We start from the raw sequence: 17,727 nt of genomic DNA on the forward strand, positions 1-17,727 counted from the left end.
GAGTCCTTCTCTAAGCCTCATTTCCTCAGGCTTCACTCAGTAAATATCTTCCCACAAGTAGAAAAGGAATTATAATAGTACCTGTACTATGAGTTTTTGATGAGAAGCGTGATGACAGAGTGTATAAAGCTTCATGCCTGAAACCTAGTAAGTGCTTAGTCCATGTTCGTGATTATTGTGGTTGTTAGTTTTATTTGGTTAGCAGCAGGGGCAGTAGAAGGCTGGGGGTGGTGAGTATAACGCAGTCCTACAAGACATGTAGAGAGGACGGGCATGAGAGAAATGGGAAAATCCGTAAGGGGGACATTTTTTTTTGAGATGGAGAAAATGTAGACAAGGGAAGATATTAAACATACAAAAGAGAGATGGAGAAAATCTTGGAGCTAGAATCAGGCAGCTTAGTGGACATGTTCCTAGACGTTCACCTGGGGTCTAGTATTTATGGTTGGCGGCTTGAAGGTTTAGAAACAGTTTCAGTGGGAAATGAGTTTCCCAGGTGGTGCTAGTGGTAAAGAACCTGCCTGCTAATGAAGGAGATGTAAGAGACATGGGTTCCACCCCTGTGTCGGAAAGATCCCCTGGAGATGGAAATGGCAACTCACTCCAGTATTCTTGTTTGGAAATCCCATGGACAGTGTGAGGCTGTCACGGCTAACGCCATGGCAGGCAGCCTAGATTAGGGAGTAGCCTGGTTTCCCAGGGTAACATAATAATCAGGCCTCCTAGAGCCAGCCAATCAACATATGCCTAGCCAGAGAAAAGGGAACCTATCAGGGGAAAGCTGAAAGCCCCACGTCGGACCAACAAAAATTACCTTGCAACTGTGTAACCTATCAGCTTGCGCCAACTACCCACTGTGTAACCAATCCGATTGTGCCAACTACCTGCTGCTTATTTTGACCTAATAAATACCCGAGAGAACTGGGGCTCGGGGCCTTTCGTCCTCACACACCTGGTGAGGGCGGGAGGCCCTGGCTCGAGTCAGTAATAAATTCCCCTATTGCGAGTTGCATTGTTTCGAGGAGTCTTCTTTCCCGACCGGGGACTCGGACTACGGGCAGAACAGACAGAGGAGCCTGGCAGGCTACAGTCCATGGGGTCACAAAGAGTCGCTCATGACTTAACAGCTGAACAAGAACAAAATTCCTAGTTTGAAGAAATACCTCCAACAGCTCAAAAGAAATCTAAGTGGTGATTTTTGAGGTTTCTCAGGTGATGCTAGTGGTAAAGGACACGCCTGCCAATCCTGGGGACCTATGAGAATTGGGTTTGAGTCCTGGGTCAGGAAGATCCCTGGAGGTGGAAGTGGCAACCCACTCCAGGATTCTCGCCTGGAGAATCCCATGGGCAGAGGAGCCTGGGGGACTGCAGCCCAAAGGACCACAAAGACTTGGACAAGACTGAAGTCACATAGCACATCAGTGGGAAATGAGAATAAAGGCTGTCTTCTTTTGTTGATTAGTCTTTAAGGTCTTACTGATTTCACAGAACCTAGGTTTTCTTCTCCATTAATTAATACCCTGGTTCCTCCAAATTCACTGTAGATGGTGACTGCAGCCATGAAATTAAAAGACACGTGTTCCTTGGAAGGAAAGTTATGACCAACCTAGATAGCATATTAAAAAGCAGAGACGTTACTTTGCCAACAAAGGTCCATCTAGTCAAGGCTGTGGTTTTTCCAGTGGTCATGTATGGACGTGAGAGTTGGACTGTGAAGAAAGCTGAGTGCCGAAGAATTGATGCTTTTGAACTGTGGTGTTGGAGAAGACACTTGAGAGTCCCTTGGACTTCAAAGAGATCCAACCAGTCCATCCTGAAGGAGATCAGTCCTGGGTGTTCATTGGAAGGACTGATGCTGAAGCTGAAACTTCAGTACTTTGGCCACCTCATGCGAAGAGTTGACTCCTTGGAAAAGACCCTGATGCAGGGAGGGATTGGGGGCAGGAGGAGAAGGGGACGACAGAGGATGAGATGGTTGGATGGCATCATCGACTCGATGGACATGAGTTTGGGTGGACTCCGGGAGTTGGTGATGGACAGGGAGGCCTGGTGTTCTGCAGTTCATGGGGTTGCAAAGAGTCGGACACGACTGAGCGACTGAACTAAGCTAAAAAATTGTCAGGACAACAGGCGAAAACTGATCACAGTCAATAAACCCAGTTTTTCACATTTGTGTCTTATTTGTGTCTACTGTCCATTTTGCTTGGATTACCCCCTCTGTCATTAATCCCATTCTCTTCCTGGTGAAATTCTACCCATCCTTCAAAACCCAATTCAGCTGCCAAGGGCCAGAAGTAATGAATTCTCTCTGATTTCCCCAGCTGGCTCAATTAACATGTCCTCCTGTATGCTTTTATAGCACAGATTTTATGTACCCCTGCTTTAGCCCTTATATCATGTTGTTTTATAACTTGTTTGCTTATATATCTGCCCTTGTCATTATACTGTGAGCTCCCCAAATCCAGAGATTTGGTGTGTATTCTTGACAACTGCTACAATGCCAGGCTCATAGAAGTCATTCAATCCTAAACTTACATATTCCTCGGAATTATCATGTACGTCAATTTCCTTATTAGGTTATGAACTCATAGAGTCTTTGATTGCTTCCAGTTTATCTTTCTATCTGCTTTAATACTAGCACATTTTCTTGTAAGTTGTAGGTAGTGAGCTATGTTTGTTGAATGGAAGACTGAAAATTCAGACCCTGAAAAGTATACTTAAGCATCACGTTATTAGTATATAATGCTAAAAACCTGTCCTTGAAGGACTATAGTATCTTATAGACTTCTCTCCTGTTAAATGATTTCCAACCTAAATTTTCAGCCTTGGGTTAATTTTCCAAAGAGATTATTTTGTGAGTAATGGTGATTTAAATCTCATAATATGTTTAATGCTCGGACAAGCGAAGCCTTTTAACATCAGTTGAATTTAAATGTGCGATTTTTTTCTTATTTCACTCTCTGAATATGAAGTAGGGCAACCTTTATCCTAGGAGAGATCCAGATTTCTGAGCTGGGGTTTATTGGTTGTAGTGAGCGGTCATGGAGAACTTTGTATGAAACCATTGAGATTTATGATATTCACATGCGAGGAACAGATGATGTTTTGTGGACAGCAGGCATTATCAGTTGCTTTCCACACACTGTTTTCCAGAGAGAAGCCAGAAAAGCCCTGGCCCTCTGACGGGAGGGACGGAGCGCCTGGGGATGTGCCTGAACATTTGAGAGCTTCCGAGTGTTCTCTGATGGTCTCTTTAGGGTTAGCCTTTTAGCTTCTCTGCTCTCTACTGGTTGTGTTATTAAGAGAAAATGAAAAAACCTGAGGCAGGGTTTTTATTTTGAAGTAGTTACTGCCGGAATCTTCAAACTATTTAAACTAGTTGTTAAGTGACACTATTATTTGAAGTAATTGAGGCTGTCAAAGCCTGCAGCTGTCCCTTCCATAAGCAGTTACCACTCTGAGGTGTCAGAGGCCGAGGGAATGGAGATTTTTATTATTGGTTTTATTTTTAGCTTGTGTCAGTCAGTCATGCTGACTGAGGGCTGACACTAGAGCCAGCCTGTAATGAGATGTCGTGATTTGATACTTTTATGCATTCACCTTGGGGCAGTCCTTACCCCCAGGGCACAGCGCCCAGCATCTCTTCCGTGGCCCCCTCTGCACCTCTGGCTCCCGCTGACCCTGCAGTCATTTTTCGCCCTCTCCTGCCAGCATCTCTCCAGCCAGGGTTTTCCCACCTCACTTTCCCCTGCTGTTGCTGATGGCTCCTGGCTCCTGGTGACTAAACGTCTGAAGCTAAAGGCTGTCCTTTCATTGAAGTGTCGATTCCCAAAGAGTAGCGGAGAGCTGTGGAAAGGCACGCCTGCCCTCCGCTGCCGCCTCCGCCGCGGAAAGCAGCGCTGCAGCCCGCGACGGCCGCCCGGACGGGCTCGGTGAGGGCCGGTCCCGCTGCACCGCAGGCTTTTAAGACTTTTTCAGCTGCTATCTATTATTTTTCTGTATGAGTTCTAATCGAAATGATTTCTAGTTTCTTATTTTGTGCTTCAAAGGTTGGCAATAGAATATTTCTTATGAAAATCACTACAGTAAGAAAATAAATGTGATGGTGCCAAAGGAGGTCCCCTTGTCCATCAGTAGTAGTAGAATGAATACATAGTCTTTGGTGATTACAAATAAGGTTGCTGTGGAAATTTTTACCCCTGTCTTTTACTGAATACATATATATACATTTTTGTTGGCCATGTACCTTGAAGTAGAATTGTTGGGTCATAGGTAAATGCATATTAGTTAAACGGATGCTTAAATTTTCATTTAACATCCTACATATATATTTTATTGATTACTTACTACATGGTCTTTAAAACTACTTTTTAATAGTTACACAATATTTCAGTAAGTGGTTATGATGCAGTTTACTTAATCTTTTTCTTTCTGGTTCAGTAATTTGCTGGCTTATAATTTCAGAACTCCTTAAAAAAGAGTTTATAAAATCTTTGTTAATTTTGGGTATAAATATATTTACTTTATTTGTGGAATGTCTAAATGACATCCTAGAGATGGTAGTCGCAGTATACATATGCACTTATTTCCCGTCTGATTTACACTAGGTGCTATATTTATGAGGATAAAATAAATGTCTTAAACACTCAACCTTATCACCTGGTGGCTGGGTCAGAATGAACTTCTCTTTCCCTCTTACTTTTCCTCTCATCTCCTTTAAAGCACAGCTCAGAGAACACGTTACACTGCCTTGTACCTAGGTGTTTTGCACCTAGCAACACATTCGGAGATTTTCTCCCTATCAGTACATGCAGATCTGCCTCTTTTTAAGGGGCTCATGCCATTTTAATTAGTTGACTTATCAATTAGCATATTACTCCATTAAATAAATATGCAACAGCTAAGGCTGAGAAATCAGTAATAAACAACTAAGACATAATCTATAGATTTTGGTAGACTTTTTCATTGTCGAAGAGGTTTTTAGGCTGTAAACCCTCACAAAATGGCAAAAAATAACTCTCTAATTTATTCCATTTTTCAGTGACTGGCAGCTTCACTGTTTATTTCTTTCAACAAATGGGGGAACTAAAATTCTGGTGTATTATTCAATTAAACCAGAGAAACACAGCAAGTGGTACCCAAGCTGGGCTTAGAGTCCAGGGGCCTCCTGGCTTCACGGCCTGCTCATTAAGTCGTATGTCAGTTACTGCGTCATTTCACATTCCTGGTGTCTCCTGCAAATGCAAAATGTTTACGTTAAGGAGATTATGTTTTCTAAGAACTCCAAATTGCATTTGAGCATAAATTCCAGGAAGCAGACTCACCTTCAGAATGAAAAAGGATTTTACAAGAAGAGGGTCAGGCAGTTAGGTATCTAAGGTCAGAATAACTGCATTTTATTCTCCTTTCTGAGAGTATTTGGAAATGGCTCAGAGGCCCAGATGCAGAGTTCACTGTGTGAAAAATTCAACCATGGACTTGGAGTACACTCAGATTTAGAAGCAATACGTTTCTCTTTTTCCATCATTCTCTTTTGTGCTGTTAGATGAATCTTTATGCAGCTACAGATCTAAATCAATGCAATGTGCATAGCAGGGACCTCATAAATGCTTTATCAAATTGGCTTTTGGTTTGGCTTATTTCTGCTTACAAGTTCATAGTTTTAAGGTTTTATCTGCTCCACATCTGCTGGTTATTTGCTGAAAACATTATAAAAAGCATAATATCTCAAGACAAGTAAGGTGCTTAATATTTAAGTCAGTAGAAATTTGTTAAATGCTTCATGACTGACATGACAGTGCATAGAGAAATGTTAGCATGACCTCACTAGAATTTGCTGAGCTAACATGTGAAAACAGAAACAGGTGGCAGGAAAGGTTTTCTCCTGCATCTACAAGCGATATATGTACATTGATGGAGTCTTGTAAATCTGAAATGTGCACAGTGCACTGGTGTTCAATTTTATAACTTCTTTTAAGAATAATTACACTCTGCTGCTAAGTGTAGAAGCTGCTGGAATCAGTTTTCTGTGCTTTCCTAGTCACAGGGTGCAGACCACCGTACGCACATATCCAATATTTAGCGTACATTAGAGAATAAGCCAATAGCTTTCATATACTTGATGAAACACATACACACACACTCAGAATCTTTTTCCTTTTAAAAACAATGACAACAACCAAGTAGTGTTATTATTTCAACTTGTCAACCACTCAAATGCTTTATTAAAAACAAATCACTTTTTCATCAAACAAATGATATATTTTTGCTACTATGAGTAATCTAGCAATCTGTTTTACTTTTGGTATAGTAGAAAAATATTTAATCTTTATTTAAATTCTTGAGTCAACTCTGCAAATAGGCTACATAACAAAAAAAACTCATATTAATATCATCATAGAATTTTCTTGGTGAAGTTTATCATTGCAACAGTGAATTTTAGCATATATTAAAGAACATCTTGAATAAGACTGAGACTCACTTCTTCCAAACAAATATTTCCTGATCAAAATTAATCACCTCATACTTTTCTAATCAATCAAGAGAAATATTTTAGAAATGCCAAACAAGATACATACATCATATTTACTCTTTTTTTTTGGACAGGAAATAGCATTTATTGGTGAGCGTGATTAATGAGGGAACAGAGCTGATGCTCATGAGTGCAGGGCCCGCCATTTGTCCAGGGGACCACGATTAGGGATGTATTTGACCCCACAGCCGTCCGGGATGAGTCGCTTTTCTGCCACCATGTTCTCAAATTCATCTGCATTGAACTTGGTAAATCCCCACTTCTTGGAGATGTGGATCTTCTGACAGCCAGGGAACTTGAACTTGGCCCGGCGGAGGGCTTCAATCACAAGCTCCTTGTTCTGCAGCTTGGTGCGGATGGACATTATGACCTGGCCAATGTGGACCCTGGCCACTGTGCCCTGGGGCTTTCCAAAGGCACCGCGCATACCTGTCTGGAGTCTAGATTGAGAAACAGCAGGCCAGTCATGAATGTCCACTAGGAAGAGTTGTCTCCAAGGTCCCTTAGGGCTACCTGTACAGGCAACAGGTTGCATGCACTACCAAGGAGGCTGCTGTTTGCAGCCATTGCACACTGGGCCCCCATGGGGAAAAGAGCACAGTCGGCTTAATTGGCTGCAAACATATTTACTCTTTTAACTCTGATACTCTGTGCTGAATAAAATTTAGATAAAGAGGATATCACTTTCATTAAGGGCACAGAGAGTCACTGAGTGTGATAATAATGTGAATTTTAATATTTCACAATTTTGAAAGAAAGAGGTAAGTTACTGTTTTTGTACCTAAACATGCTACATGCAACATTACAACATGATACATCTTTTTCCACACTGGTGCGGTTACAGTAAATATTTGTTTTAGTTACTGAGAACAGAACCCAGTGAGCTAGTTTCAGCAGAACAAGATTTATTACAGGGTGTAAAATGGCTTGCTGAATCTTGGGAAGGACTCAAGAAACAGACTTTAGATTGAGCTTCCAGGAACACCTATAAGAGCCGTGGTCCTGAACTGGGCTGCTGAGGGAGTTGCTGACATTGCCATGACCTTGCGTAACTGGGACCGCAGCTCCATGCTGCCTCTGACCCAACTCCCACTGACAAAGTGGGGGTCTCAGGTAACTTCTCCCCCATCTACTTCAGACCCAGGTTCTGGTCTTGCTTGAATACGTCTGATGAGAGAACGCAGTATCTGGAAGACATGGCAAGGGCACCTGAGAAGTTCAGTTTTTAACTTTTTAGCATACAAAGGCACATTAGAAGGAGACTGGGAAAGAGATTCAGCAAAGCAGTTGACATGATATGCCACAGGAAAGAACTGTAACAGACAGAGAACGGTAACACAAAGGACGTGCAAGTTAAATAACCATTAAAAGCTTAAATAACGGCAGGTGTGGTTCTTTAGGTTTAGAATTTCATATGTAGGATGTTGATTCCTATTCACAGTTTCCTTTGTTCTTGCATAGAAGTTCAAGTCCCCAACCCCCTTTTTAAATTTTATTTTATTGGCGTGTGGTTGCTTTGCACTGTTGTGGTAGCATCTGCCTCACAGCAAGGTAAATCAGCTACACGGATACATGCATCCCCTCCTTTTTGGGTTTCCTTCCCAATTAGGTCACCACGGAGCATTGGCTCAGTCCTCTTTTCGATATTCAAAGTTTCCCAGAGCTGGTTTTTCCATCACCACTCAGCATACTTCTCCTGACTCATCAACACCAACCTTTCGTTTCATTTCCCAGCACCTGCCATGTACAGCTGTACTTCCACATTCATCTGGTAACATCCACTTTGGGATGTCCTCTTTCTGTTTCTGGATGCATTTAATTCTTGTCCAGGTCTCAAAGGTCAACACAAATTTTATTTCCTCAGTGCAGACCTTGTCAATATCCATTTCACAACATAGTCTTTGGTTTTCTAAAGCATGAAATGATTAGGAAATGATATGTTTTATAAATGATTTAATCAAAGCATAATTGACTTAAACGGCACATATTTTAAATGTACATTTTGGTGTTTTGATATATATGGTTATACCTTTGAAACCAAGATTTCCTCCTGCCCCCCTTTTCCCATTTTTTTTTTATTTTGGTAAAATACACATAATATAAAACTTACTGTCATAACCTTCTTGTGTGTACAATTCAATCTTATTAGATACATTCATATTGTTGAGTAACAGCGATGTTTTCTTAACTGTCCTTGTAATAGCAATAGCTCTGTGTATGTCACAAGTTATCCTGCTTTCTGTATTGGTACGATAGACTTCTTGGTCATCAGCAATAGAAATTGACTCTGGCTATCTGGATAAAAATCAGGGATTCATAGAATCACAGAAAGGCTGAAGACTCGGCTGGAAAGTGAACAAAAACAAGGATTAGGCAACTTGAAATGAAAGTCTCTCAGCCGTGTCTGACTCTTTGTGACCCCATGGACTGTAGCCCGCCAGGCCCCTCTGTCCATGGGATTCTCCAGGCAAGAACACTGGAGTGCGTATCCGTTCCCTTCTCCAGGAGATCTTTCCCAACCCAGGGATCGAACACAGGTCTCCCTCATTCCAGGCGGATTCTTTACCAGCTAGGCCACAAGGGAGCCCTCTTTACCATCTGAACTGAAGTGAAGTGAAGTCGCTCAGCCGTGTCTGACTCTGCGACCCTGTGGATTGTAGCCTACCAGGCTCCTTCGTCCGTGAGATTTTCCAGGCAAGAGTAGTTGAGTGGGTTTCCATTTCCTTCTCCAGGGGATCTTCCCGACCCAGGGACTGAATCTGGGTCTCCTGCATTGTAGGCAGACGCTTTACCATCTGAGCCACCAGCAAATATTAAAGAGGAAAACTAGTCCTACCCATGCTCTCCTTATGCTGCAAGGAAATTTGAACTCCAGTAATTTCTATATGGTTAAGTCGCTTGTTCAGGGCTTGAAATTCCTTGTGTGAAGCTGTATTTCTGATTGAGGAACCTAAGTCAAGCACACGATTACTGGCAAGACAGGGGCAGGGAGATGTCTGTTCTGCCTCCTGGGACTGCCATGGTGGGAGGGGTCACTACTTTAGAGACCACACACAATCGGGGGTACCCCAGATGGGGGTTTTATCAACTGCTCACGCATCTCCTAACTCTCTTTGGTGATTATATTCAAGGCTTTGGGTATCTCTCATTTTCCAATCATCGGAAAATTTCTAAACATATTGTAGTTGTCTGTATACATTTTTTGAATCAATTTAAACAGCAAGATATTATCCTTGCATTTGTTAGAGGTTACATTCAACTAATGCTCACTAGTTCATTTAGAATAAATAAATAAATAGAGAGGGCAGTGAACCTAAGATTGCTGAATGTCTACTCCTTTGTCCAGTCCCATTTATGAGTATATTTAGTTCATGTTCAGGTTTGGTTCATGGTTTGAACAGGACCAACCATCAAGGACCTTTTGAATCAAATATATCCATGGATGTTTTGGACAGAAACAAAATATCCTACAAATATAAGGACCTTTTGGCTTAGACCAGAAGTCTTATGGACATTTTGGACAGGACCAAATACCAAGGACCTTTTGACACAGACCAAATATTTTATGGATGTTTTGGATGGGACCAAATGTTTTCTAACCAAGTGCGTGCTGTGAATAGAAATACTTACATTTCTTCCTTTCCAATTTGAATGTTTTTAATTTTCTATCTTCCTAATTGCTCTGCTAGAATTTCTGGGGCCATGTTGAATAGAAATGGTGAAAGCAACCATCCTTGCCCTGTTTGTGATCTCAAGGAAACACTTTCAGTGTTTCACCATTGAGTGTGATGCTAGCTACACAGATTTTTTTTTTAATAGTTTAGAATATTCCATCTACTTCTATCTCTCCTGCCACTTTTTGACTATTTTGGGGGGTTCTACTTTCTGTGGTCACTTTTTAGAAACTCAGGCTAGTCACATGTTACTTCTCTGTTCTGTACTTTCCAAAACTATCATCTTCCTGTCTATCATTTCCATCTCTGTGTCCATATCCTCTTTATTCTAGGGGAATTTCTTAATTTTGTTCTACACATTACTGATTTCATTTCTAAATTACTGGTTCAGTTCTCTTTTTCTCCAATATGAATTTTTATTTCATCATTGCATCTTTAATTTCTTTGTATTAAGTCCATAATGTACATACAGTTCTTTTTCTTGATTTTTTCTCTTATTATGATCTGTTTCTTTTCATAAAGGTGACATCTTTTTGCACTTCATTTTATGAGTATAAAGCATATTTATATACAGTGACATACTGAGAATGTCAAGCAATATTAAAAATTTTGTCTTGAGAACTATAATACAGCTATTTCCCTCTGTATCTCTTTATATTTGCAGCTGCTTTTAAATATATGTGTATTTTTTTTTTTTTTTTTTTTGCTAATACCTGTCTTGCCTATTTGACTTTAAACTTAATGCAGAAAGCCCGTGTCTAATTTCTTTCCCCTTCTATGTCCAGTGCCTCACACAGTACTGATTACGTAGAACAAGTTAAAAAAATATTTGTTGAACAAATTAGTAAATAACAAATAGTTTTAGAATTTTCTCCAGCTTTCCTTTATTCATTGTTTCTCAGAGACATCAAGTTAAACTTGTATATGTATTTATCAATATGACAAGATCTAGCTACACTTAGGGTTTTAAACATGGTTAGTCCTGGACCTCCTCTTGTCTATATGAATAGTAGTTGAATTTTTTTCAGATCAAAAGTCAGAAGGAAAATTGACATTCTATTACCTTTTCAGAGGTAAAGAATCTGCCTGCAGTGCAAGGACACAGGGGATGCATATTCGATCCCTGGGTTTGGAAGATCCCCTGGAGAAGGAAATGGCAACCCACTCCAGTGGGTTGTTTATGGGAAACCCCATAGACAGAGGAGCCTGGCAGTCTACAGTCCATGGGATCGCAGAATTGGACGTGACTGAGTGACTCAGCACACACATTCCCATTTCTAGCAAAAATTGCCCTCAAGGTATCTTCTTATACCTCTTCCATTTGATCTTAATTCCCTGCACTAATGGAGTATATTTCCAAACTGCACATCCCAGCGTGCACTGCTTCCTGGCTTTCGTTTGCACACATCCCAAGAGACAGCTTGCCCGCCGCATCCTTTCAGATGGCGTATAAGTATGTGGGGTATAAATCTGGGGAGTAGGGTGAGGAGGAGCTTCTCGGTGTGCAGTATATAAAAGAGGTTTCTGAATAATCAAAAATGAAACATCTTAAGCCCGTAAAGAAATATATACTTGATATACAGGTTGCTGCAAATTGTGGGTGTCTAAATTAGAGAATAACCAATATGTGAAAGGGTGAAAGTGTTAGTCGCTCAGCCATGTCCAGCTCTTTGTGATCCCGTTGATTGTAGCCCACCAGACTCTCTGTCCATGGGATTTTCCAAGCAAGAATACTGGAGTGGGTTGCCATTCACGTCTCCAGGAGATCTTCCCAACCCAGGGATCGAACCTGGGTCTCCAGCATTGCAGGCAGATTCTTTACTGTTTGAGCATCAGGGAAGCCCAATAATCAATATATCTTCCTTTAAAAGGTAGTCTGTATTTCCTGAGATGAAGTCTAGATTGTTAAAAAAAATCAGGACAGTTATATTCCTTTAACAATTCATAGTTCATGGGGTTTTCACCCTAATTTTGATATGAGGTATTTTTATTCAGTCTCAGTTTTAGTTGGCGTGTGGGATTTGGTGGGTTTTTTTTTCTGTATATTTTAGTGGGAGATAGGGAAACCTGTGTGGGTGACTATTTTCTAGATGTCATTATGAATTGAAGATACCTGAATTCTGTTTTCAAATGGATAGCTGAGGTCTCCCTGAAAAAAGAGTAAATTCAGAGTCCTCCAAACCTTATTTGTGAACAAAATGTGGCAGTATCACCAGATAATGATCAGTGAGAAACCTGCAGGCTCTCAGGAATTAAAATGTGGAAACACGGGCCAGAACATCAGTGAAAAATTGTAGACATTCTTCATTCTGAGCCTGGCTAACTGTTGACATGACACCATTCTAGCAAAAGGTCCTAAAGGGTTTCTGCTAATTACTAACCTGTATGTCTCACTCTCCCTCATGGAAAGCCAATAACATCTGTAATTAAAGCTAGGTTTTCTGAACAAGTGTCTTTGAAATTGGTTATCTTTCCTTCAGTGGCATCATGACTTACAGCCCGAGATACGGTTTATTAACTTAAACCAAGTTTGGTCAGGCATTAAAACCATTCCTCTGCCGGGCCTGGCCACTCTGGTCTCTGCCGTGGTCACAGTCTACCTTGCCCCCAACCAGCGCTGGGCGGCTACCTGACACCATAGGATGGGCCTTGACTTCCAACCACTGCCATTATTTACAGATACTTATAGATGCAGAAAGCATCTGTAGTTGCTCTATATGACTTTATTGGAACTTTAGATATTTATTTCTCAGTATCAGAGTTTGAAGTTTGGGAGAAATTTGTTGCTAATATGGTAAAATGCATTTATGAATTGCAACTTGGCGTGAGGTTGGAAGAGATGATATAGCTTGTTGAATGATCCTAAAATTTTAATTTAAGATCCTTTAGCTTGGGCTATACTAATTTTTAAAATTTTCTAATAGAATTTTGTTAAACATGTGGTCAGTGGTGATTGAATGTGTGAAATAAAAAGCTCCTCACCTTCAAGACGGAATCTCATTTTCTTGGAGAAGGAGTTACTTTTCATTTTTCTCAAGTCTTTGCATGTTTAGGGGACAAGGAGATATGGTCAGTTAGTACTGTTGATGGACATGTTCTTGGGGCTTATAACCACTGACAGATCCCTTTGGGATATAGAGTGACATGAAGATGAGCCAGCCAGTTATTGAACTCTTTCCCAGTGAAACCAAATGATGGTGTGATTCTGGTTAACTTGTGTGTCAGTCTGAAAGGGTGACTGTTTGATAGTTGCTTGCATATTTGCAAGCCGAGCTCTGAGTGGGAGAATGTGATCTCTGCTAGGCATCACTGTGAGCAACCCATGTGCTGCTGAGTTGCACACACGATGCTCGCTCAGAAACCAGGTGTAGTCGGGGTGAAGAGCTAAGTGTGAGTGCCGCCGTTTTACAAGCCAAGTTAAGAGGGGCAGAAACTGGCTGGGAAACTCCCCAGGGTACGTCGCAAATTAGGGACAGAGTTAGAATGAAATTCAGAAGCACTGAGGTTCCAGTCTGTTGCTTAGTCACTGACTCCTTCCTCGATTCAGCCTTCAGTCATGGTTCTCCCTTTAGATTGAAAGACAGATTTACTTATGAAAGTTGGTGCATACAGTGTGACGGGAAATGAGCAGGAGCTAGAATCCAAGTGGCGTTTCTAAATGTAGCCGTGGTGGACACGGCCAAGTTTAGGCAGTATATACTTTACTCATTACTTGAGATTTATCTTTCATTTTAAAGAGGTTGCGTACTTTCAAAGAATTGGCATTATAGTAAGACAAGAAAGAACAATTAAAAAATAATTGCTGATTATAAAAAAATCATTTAACTGAATTTCCTTCTTTGAATGCACATATATAATTTTTATTAAATGTATTGTAATTTATCAATCTTTAAACAATGCTTTGAAATTTAAAAATAATTATAATAATTATTGTGAAGGTTGGAATTTAATGGTTAGAATTCTAAAGGACTGGCTACTACTCTGGATAAGTAGTACTCTGAAATTGAATATACAAAATATGACAAAAATTCATGGCCTGCCCTGCAGTTCTATAGAGGTTTAATAAGTATTTGTTGAATAAATGAATGTATATACATGTACATTAATAATGCTGTATTTTATTTATATGTGTGAACAACCATAATTGGCTCAATTGGCTAGGAAGAGACTAGAAATAAATACCAAAATCTTCAATGGAATTTCTTCATCTCATAATACTATGTAATAATAGTAATGATTTATTATATACCTACTGTTGTACACAATGCCATACAGATGTAAATTCTCCTTATAACACCAGCCAAGAGAGATGAACAATTTCCCAAATTTACAGATGAGGCCTAGAGAGTTGAAGTGATTTTTACAGGCTCATATAACTAGTAAGCTGTTGAATTTGAACCTATTTATTTAATCCCAAATTTCTTCCACTTTCAATCAGGGCAGGGGAATAATCAACTTTGGTTTCTGAATCTCTGTAATTTCACAAAAGATTAGATGCTATTAAAAGACTAATGGATGAAGTTAGTCTCCTACTAGCCAAATTCAGTGACCTATTGTAGTAAATTCTATAAATTTATTTCTCTATAGATATTTGGCATAAATATCTTTTATAGAAGAAATTTCTTTTTTAAAATTATCAATAAGAGTGTAGTATTCTGCATGTTGTAGGTTGGAAATTTACCCTCTGCTAAACTATTCTGGTCTACCTATCACTTAAAAACAGTTTTGACAATACTTAAAATATAATCAACTGCATAATTTAAAAGTGTACAATTCGGTAAGCATATGCATGTGGAGCTAACACGACAATGTCCGTCACCTCACTATCTTCATGCTGTTATGCAAAGTCCCCTCTCATCTTTTTTTCTCTTCCTCTTGACCCCCAGAAAACCACTGATCCATTTTCTGTCACTATAGATGATTTTGTAGTTTCCAGAGTTTTATATAAATGGAATTGCATAGTGTATATTCTTTTTTTCTGTTTGGACTCTTTTTTGCATAATTACTTAAAATTCCTCCTTTGTTTTGTGTGTATCCAAAGTCCATTTCTTTTTACTGTTGAGTAGTATTCCCTGGCAAGGCTTCCCTGGTGGTTCAGATGGTAAAGAACCTGCCTGCCAATGCAGGAGACATGGGTTCGATCCCTGGGTCAGGAAGATCCCCTGGAGGAGGACATGACCACCCACTCCAGGATTCTTGCTGGGGAAATCCTATGGACAGAGGAGCCTAGAGGGCTGCAGTCCATGGGGTCACAAGAGAGTCAGACACGACTTAGAGACCAAACAAAACCAGCCCAGAATCCCATGGTGTGTATTTACCCCAATGTGCTTACCCATCCTTCTGTCTAGACATTCAGGTAGCTTGTGATGTTTGGCTATTGCAAATAAGGCTGTTGCGAACATTGCCGCACAGTGTGCTATATGGACATACACTTGGTTTTCTCTCAGTAAAACTCCAGGAGTGGAACTGCTGGGTCATTTAACTCTGTGAGAAATGACCAAGCTGTTTAACAACGTTTTACCATTCTACAGTCCCACCAGTAGAGCGTGAGCGCTCCAGTTACCCGTGCTCTCCTCCACCCGTGCAAAGGTTAGACTCTTCGTTTGAGCCATTCTGGTCTACCTACCATTGTAAAATGTTACTACCAAGTTAAAGTATCTTTTCTTTTTGGTGCTGTAAATCTTCAAACTAGGGTAGTATTAGGCTAAAAGTGTCAAAAGGATGGGCTTCCCTGGTGGCTCAGTGTAAAGAATCTGCTAGAAATGCAGAAGCCTCAGAGATGTGGGTTCAATCCCTGGAAAGATCTCCTGGAGGAGTGCATGGCAGCCCACTCCGGTGTTCTTGCCTGGAGGATTTCATGGACAGAGGAGCCTGGTGGTCTACAGTCCATGGGGTCCCGAACAGTAGGACAGGACTGAAGTGACTTAGTAAGCACATAGGCACATTAAAAGGCTTTAGCCGTTTTTGATTTCGTTGTATAACATATTCAATTTTTAAAATATTTGATGATGTCATGAACATTTTTATTTCATGGTTTTCTAATTAAAATGACAATCCCTAGGTTAGAGAAAATGTTATTTATGGGTCCTTTTTATGGCTTTCATGAAGTTTTATAATTTTCATATGCAGGTCTTGTATATTTTTGTTATTCTAGTTTTTAGTTACTCTGAAAGCTTTTTCATTATTATATAATTTTTAAAATAATATTTTACATATACTTTATACATTAAAAAATATTGTTGATTATTTTAGTTTCATTCAATCTCTTTGAAAAATCCATTTCTTTCAATAGTTTATCTATGGATTCACTTACATTTTCTACATAGGCACCCATTTTGCTTGTAAATGACATTTTTTCCCATCTTTTCCAATCCTATAACCTCTTGTTTCTCTGTTAATATTATATTACACTGAAATGAAATGCATTTTTGACCTAACTGATCATTAAGGTTCTTTCCCTAGTGTTCATTTTGGATCAAACAGGCAAATGACATGGTGCCCTTTGAAGACATGAATTCTAGTTTGTGCTACTTACTGTCTCTATAAACTTGAGCAGTAACTGTTTGAGTCTCAGTTTCCTCATATGAGGATAGGGATAATAAAAACATTTGCAAACAGTTTACTGAGATGCTGTGAAGAACAAATGAAAGATAATATGTGAAAGCAATTATTGTAAATTGACATGCAGAGATTAAATTATATGTCCATTATGGAGGAGTTATTGCATCTGTCTCTTTGGAATTGTTTTAAGGGAGCTATTTTATCCATAAATAACTGTCTAAATAGTCATATGCTTATTAAGAATTCTCTTTTTATTTAGTGTTTGATTTGGAACCAATTAGAAGAAAATTTAGCTTGACAAATTAAATAATGAAAAAACCATGTCAACTGATGTTTCAGCAAAAAGATGAACATTTGAGAAAAAAGCAAATCACCTTAACAAAGGTATGTGGGGGTGCTTTCGAGAAAGAGTGCCTTGTCTTTTTTTAGAAATTAGATCATATAAAAACCTAAAGTATCAAGCCTGGTCATTCTAAAAGATATAGCTTGACCACAATAATCATCATTACACTTACATTTTGGTAGTCTGTAGGAGGTCTACTCATGATTAGGTATGACATTTTAAAGTAATTTTTTTTTATAATGAAAAATGTATGTGAGAAATCTGAATGGCCACATACTCTAGCTAAATGGACCAGTTAACACTGAATTACTCATAAAACTGGCCATCACGAAATTGTTCTGATCTTTGAAGTAAAACTTGCATTCTGATCAATGAACATTCACTGTTGTTGATCAAAGGCAAACTAGTTATCAAAAGAAGAAAGAAAAACTAGATCAAAAGGTGAAAAACACATGGGAATAAACCAAAAGAAAATATCTCTCAATCCTACATCATTAGTTAATCATGTGTTTTTTTAAAGAAACATATGTAAATATTTTAGTCATTGCAAGATACCGTGAATTATACTAGTTTTCACCCATTTACCTGGAGAAGGGAAAGGCTACCCACTCTGGTAT

General features: G+C 39.6%; 1 protein-coding gene and 1 non-coding gene across 2 annotated transcripts; both read right to left on the bottom strand.

The window, feature by feature from the left end:
* Positions 1-6,597: 6,597 nt before the first annotated feature.
* LOC122675764 (60S ribosomal protein L10-like) lies at positions 6,598-6,978 on the bottom strand. Its single transcript, XM_043874838.1, has one exon. It carries the CDS (start codon positions 6,957-6,959, stop codon positions 6,657-6,659), a length of 303 nt encoding a protein of 100 aa, XP_043730773.1. The 5' UTR covers positions 6,960-6,978; the 3' UTR covers positions 6,598-6,656.
* Positions 6,979-7,017: 39 nt separating this feature from the next.
* On the bottom strand, positions 7,018-7,152 carry LOC122676247. The gene has a single exon (XR_006335520.1). It is a non-coding gene; the product is annotated as a small nucleolar RNA SNORA70 (small nucleolar RNA).
* Positions 7,153-17,727: the final 10,575 nt, after the last annotated feature.

This window comes from Cervus elaphus, chromosome 19 (genome assembly GCF_910594005.1).
Source record: "Cervus elaphus chromosome 19, mCerEla1.1, whole genome shotgun sequence".
In the NCBI taxonomy this organism is placed as follows: domain Eukaryota; kingdom Metazoa; phylum Chordata; class Mammalia; order Artiodactyla; family Cervidae; genus Cervus; species Cervus elaphus.

What these genes read in the sequence shown, in the direction of transcription:
- LOC122675764 (XM_043874838.1), bottom strand. Translation starts at nt 6,959, where the DNA reads ATGCGCGGTGCCTTTGGAAAGCCCCAGGGCACAGTGGCCAGGGTCCAC.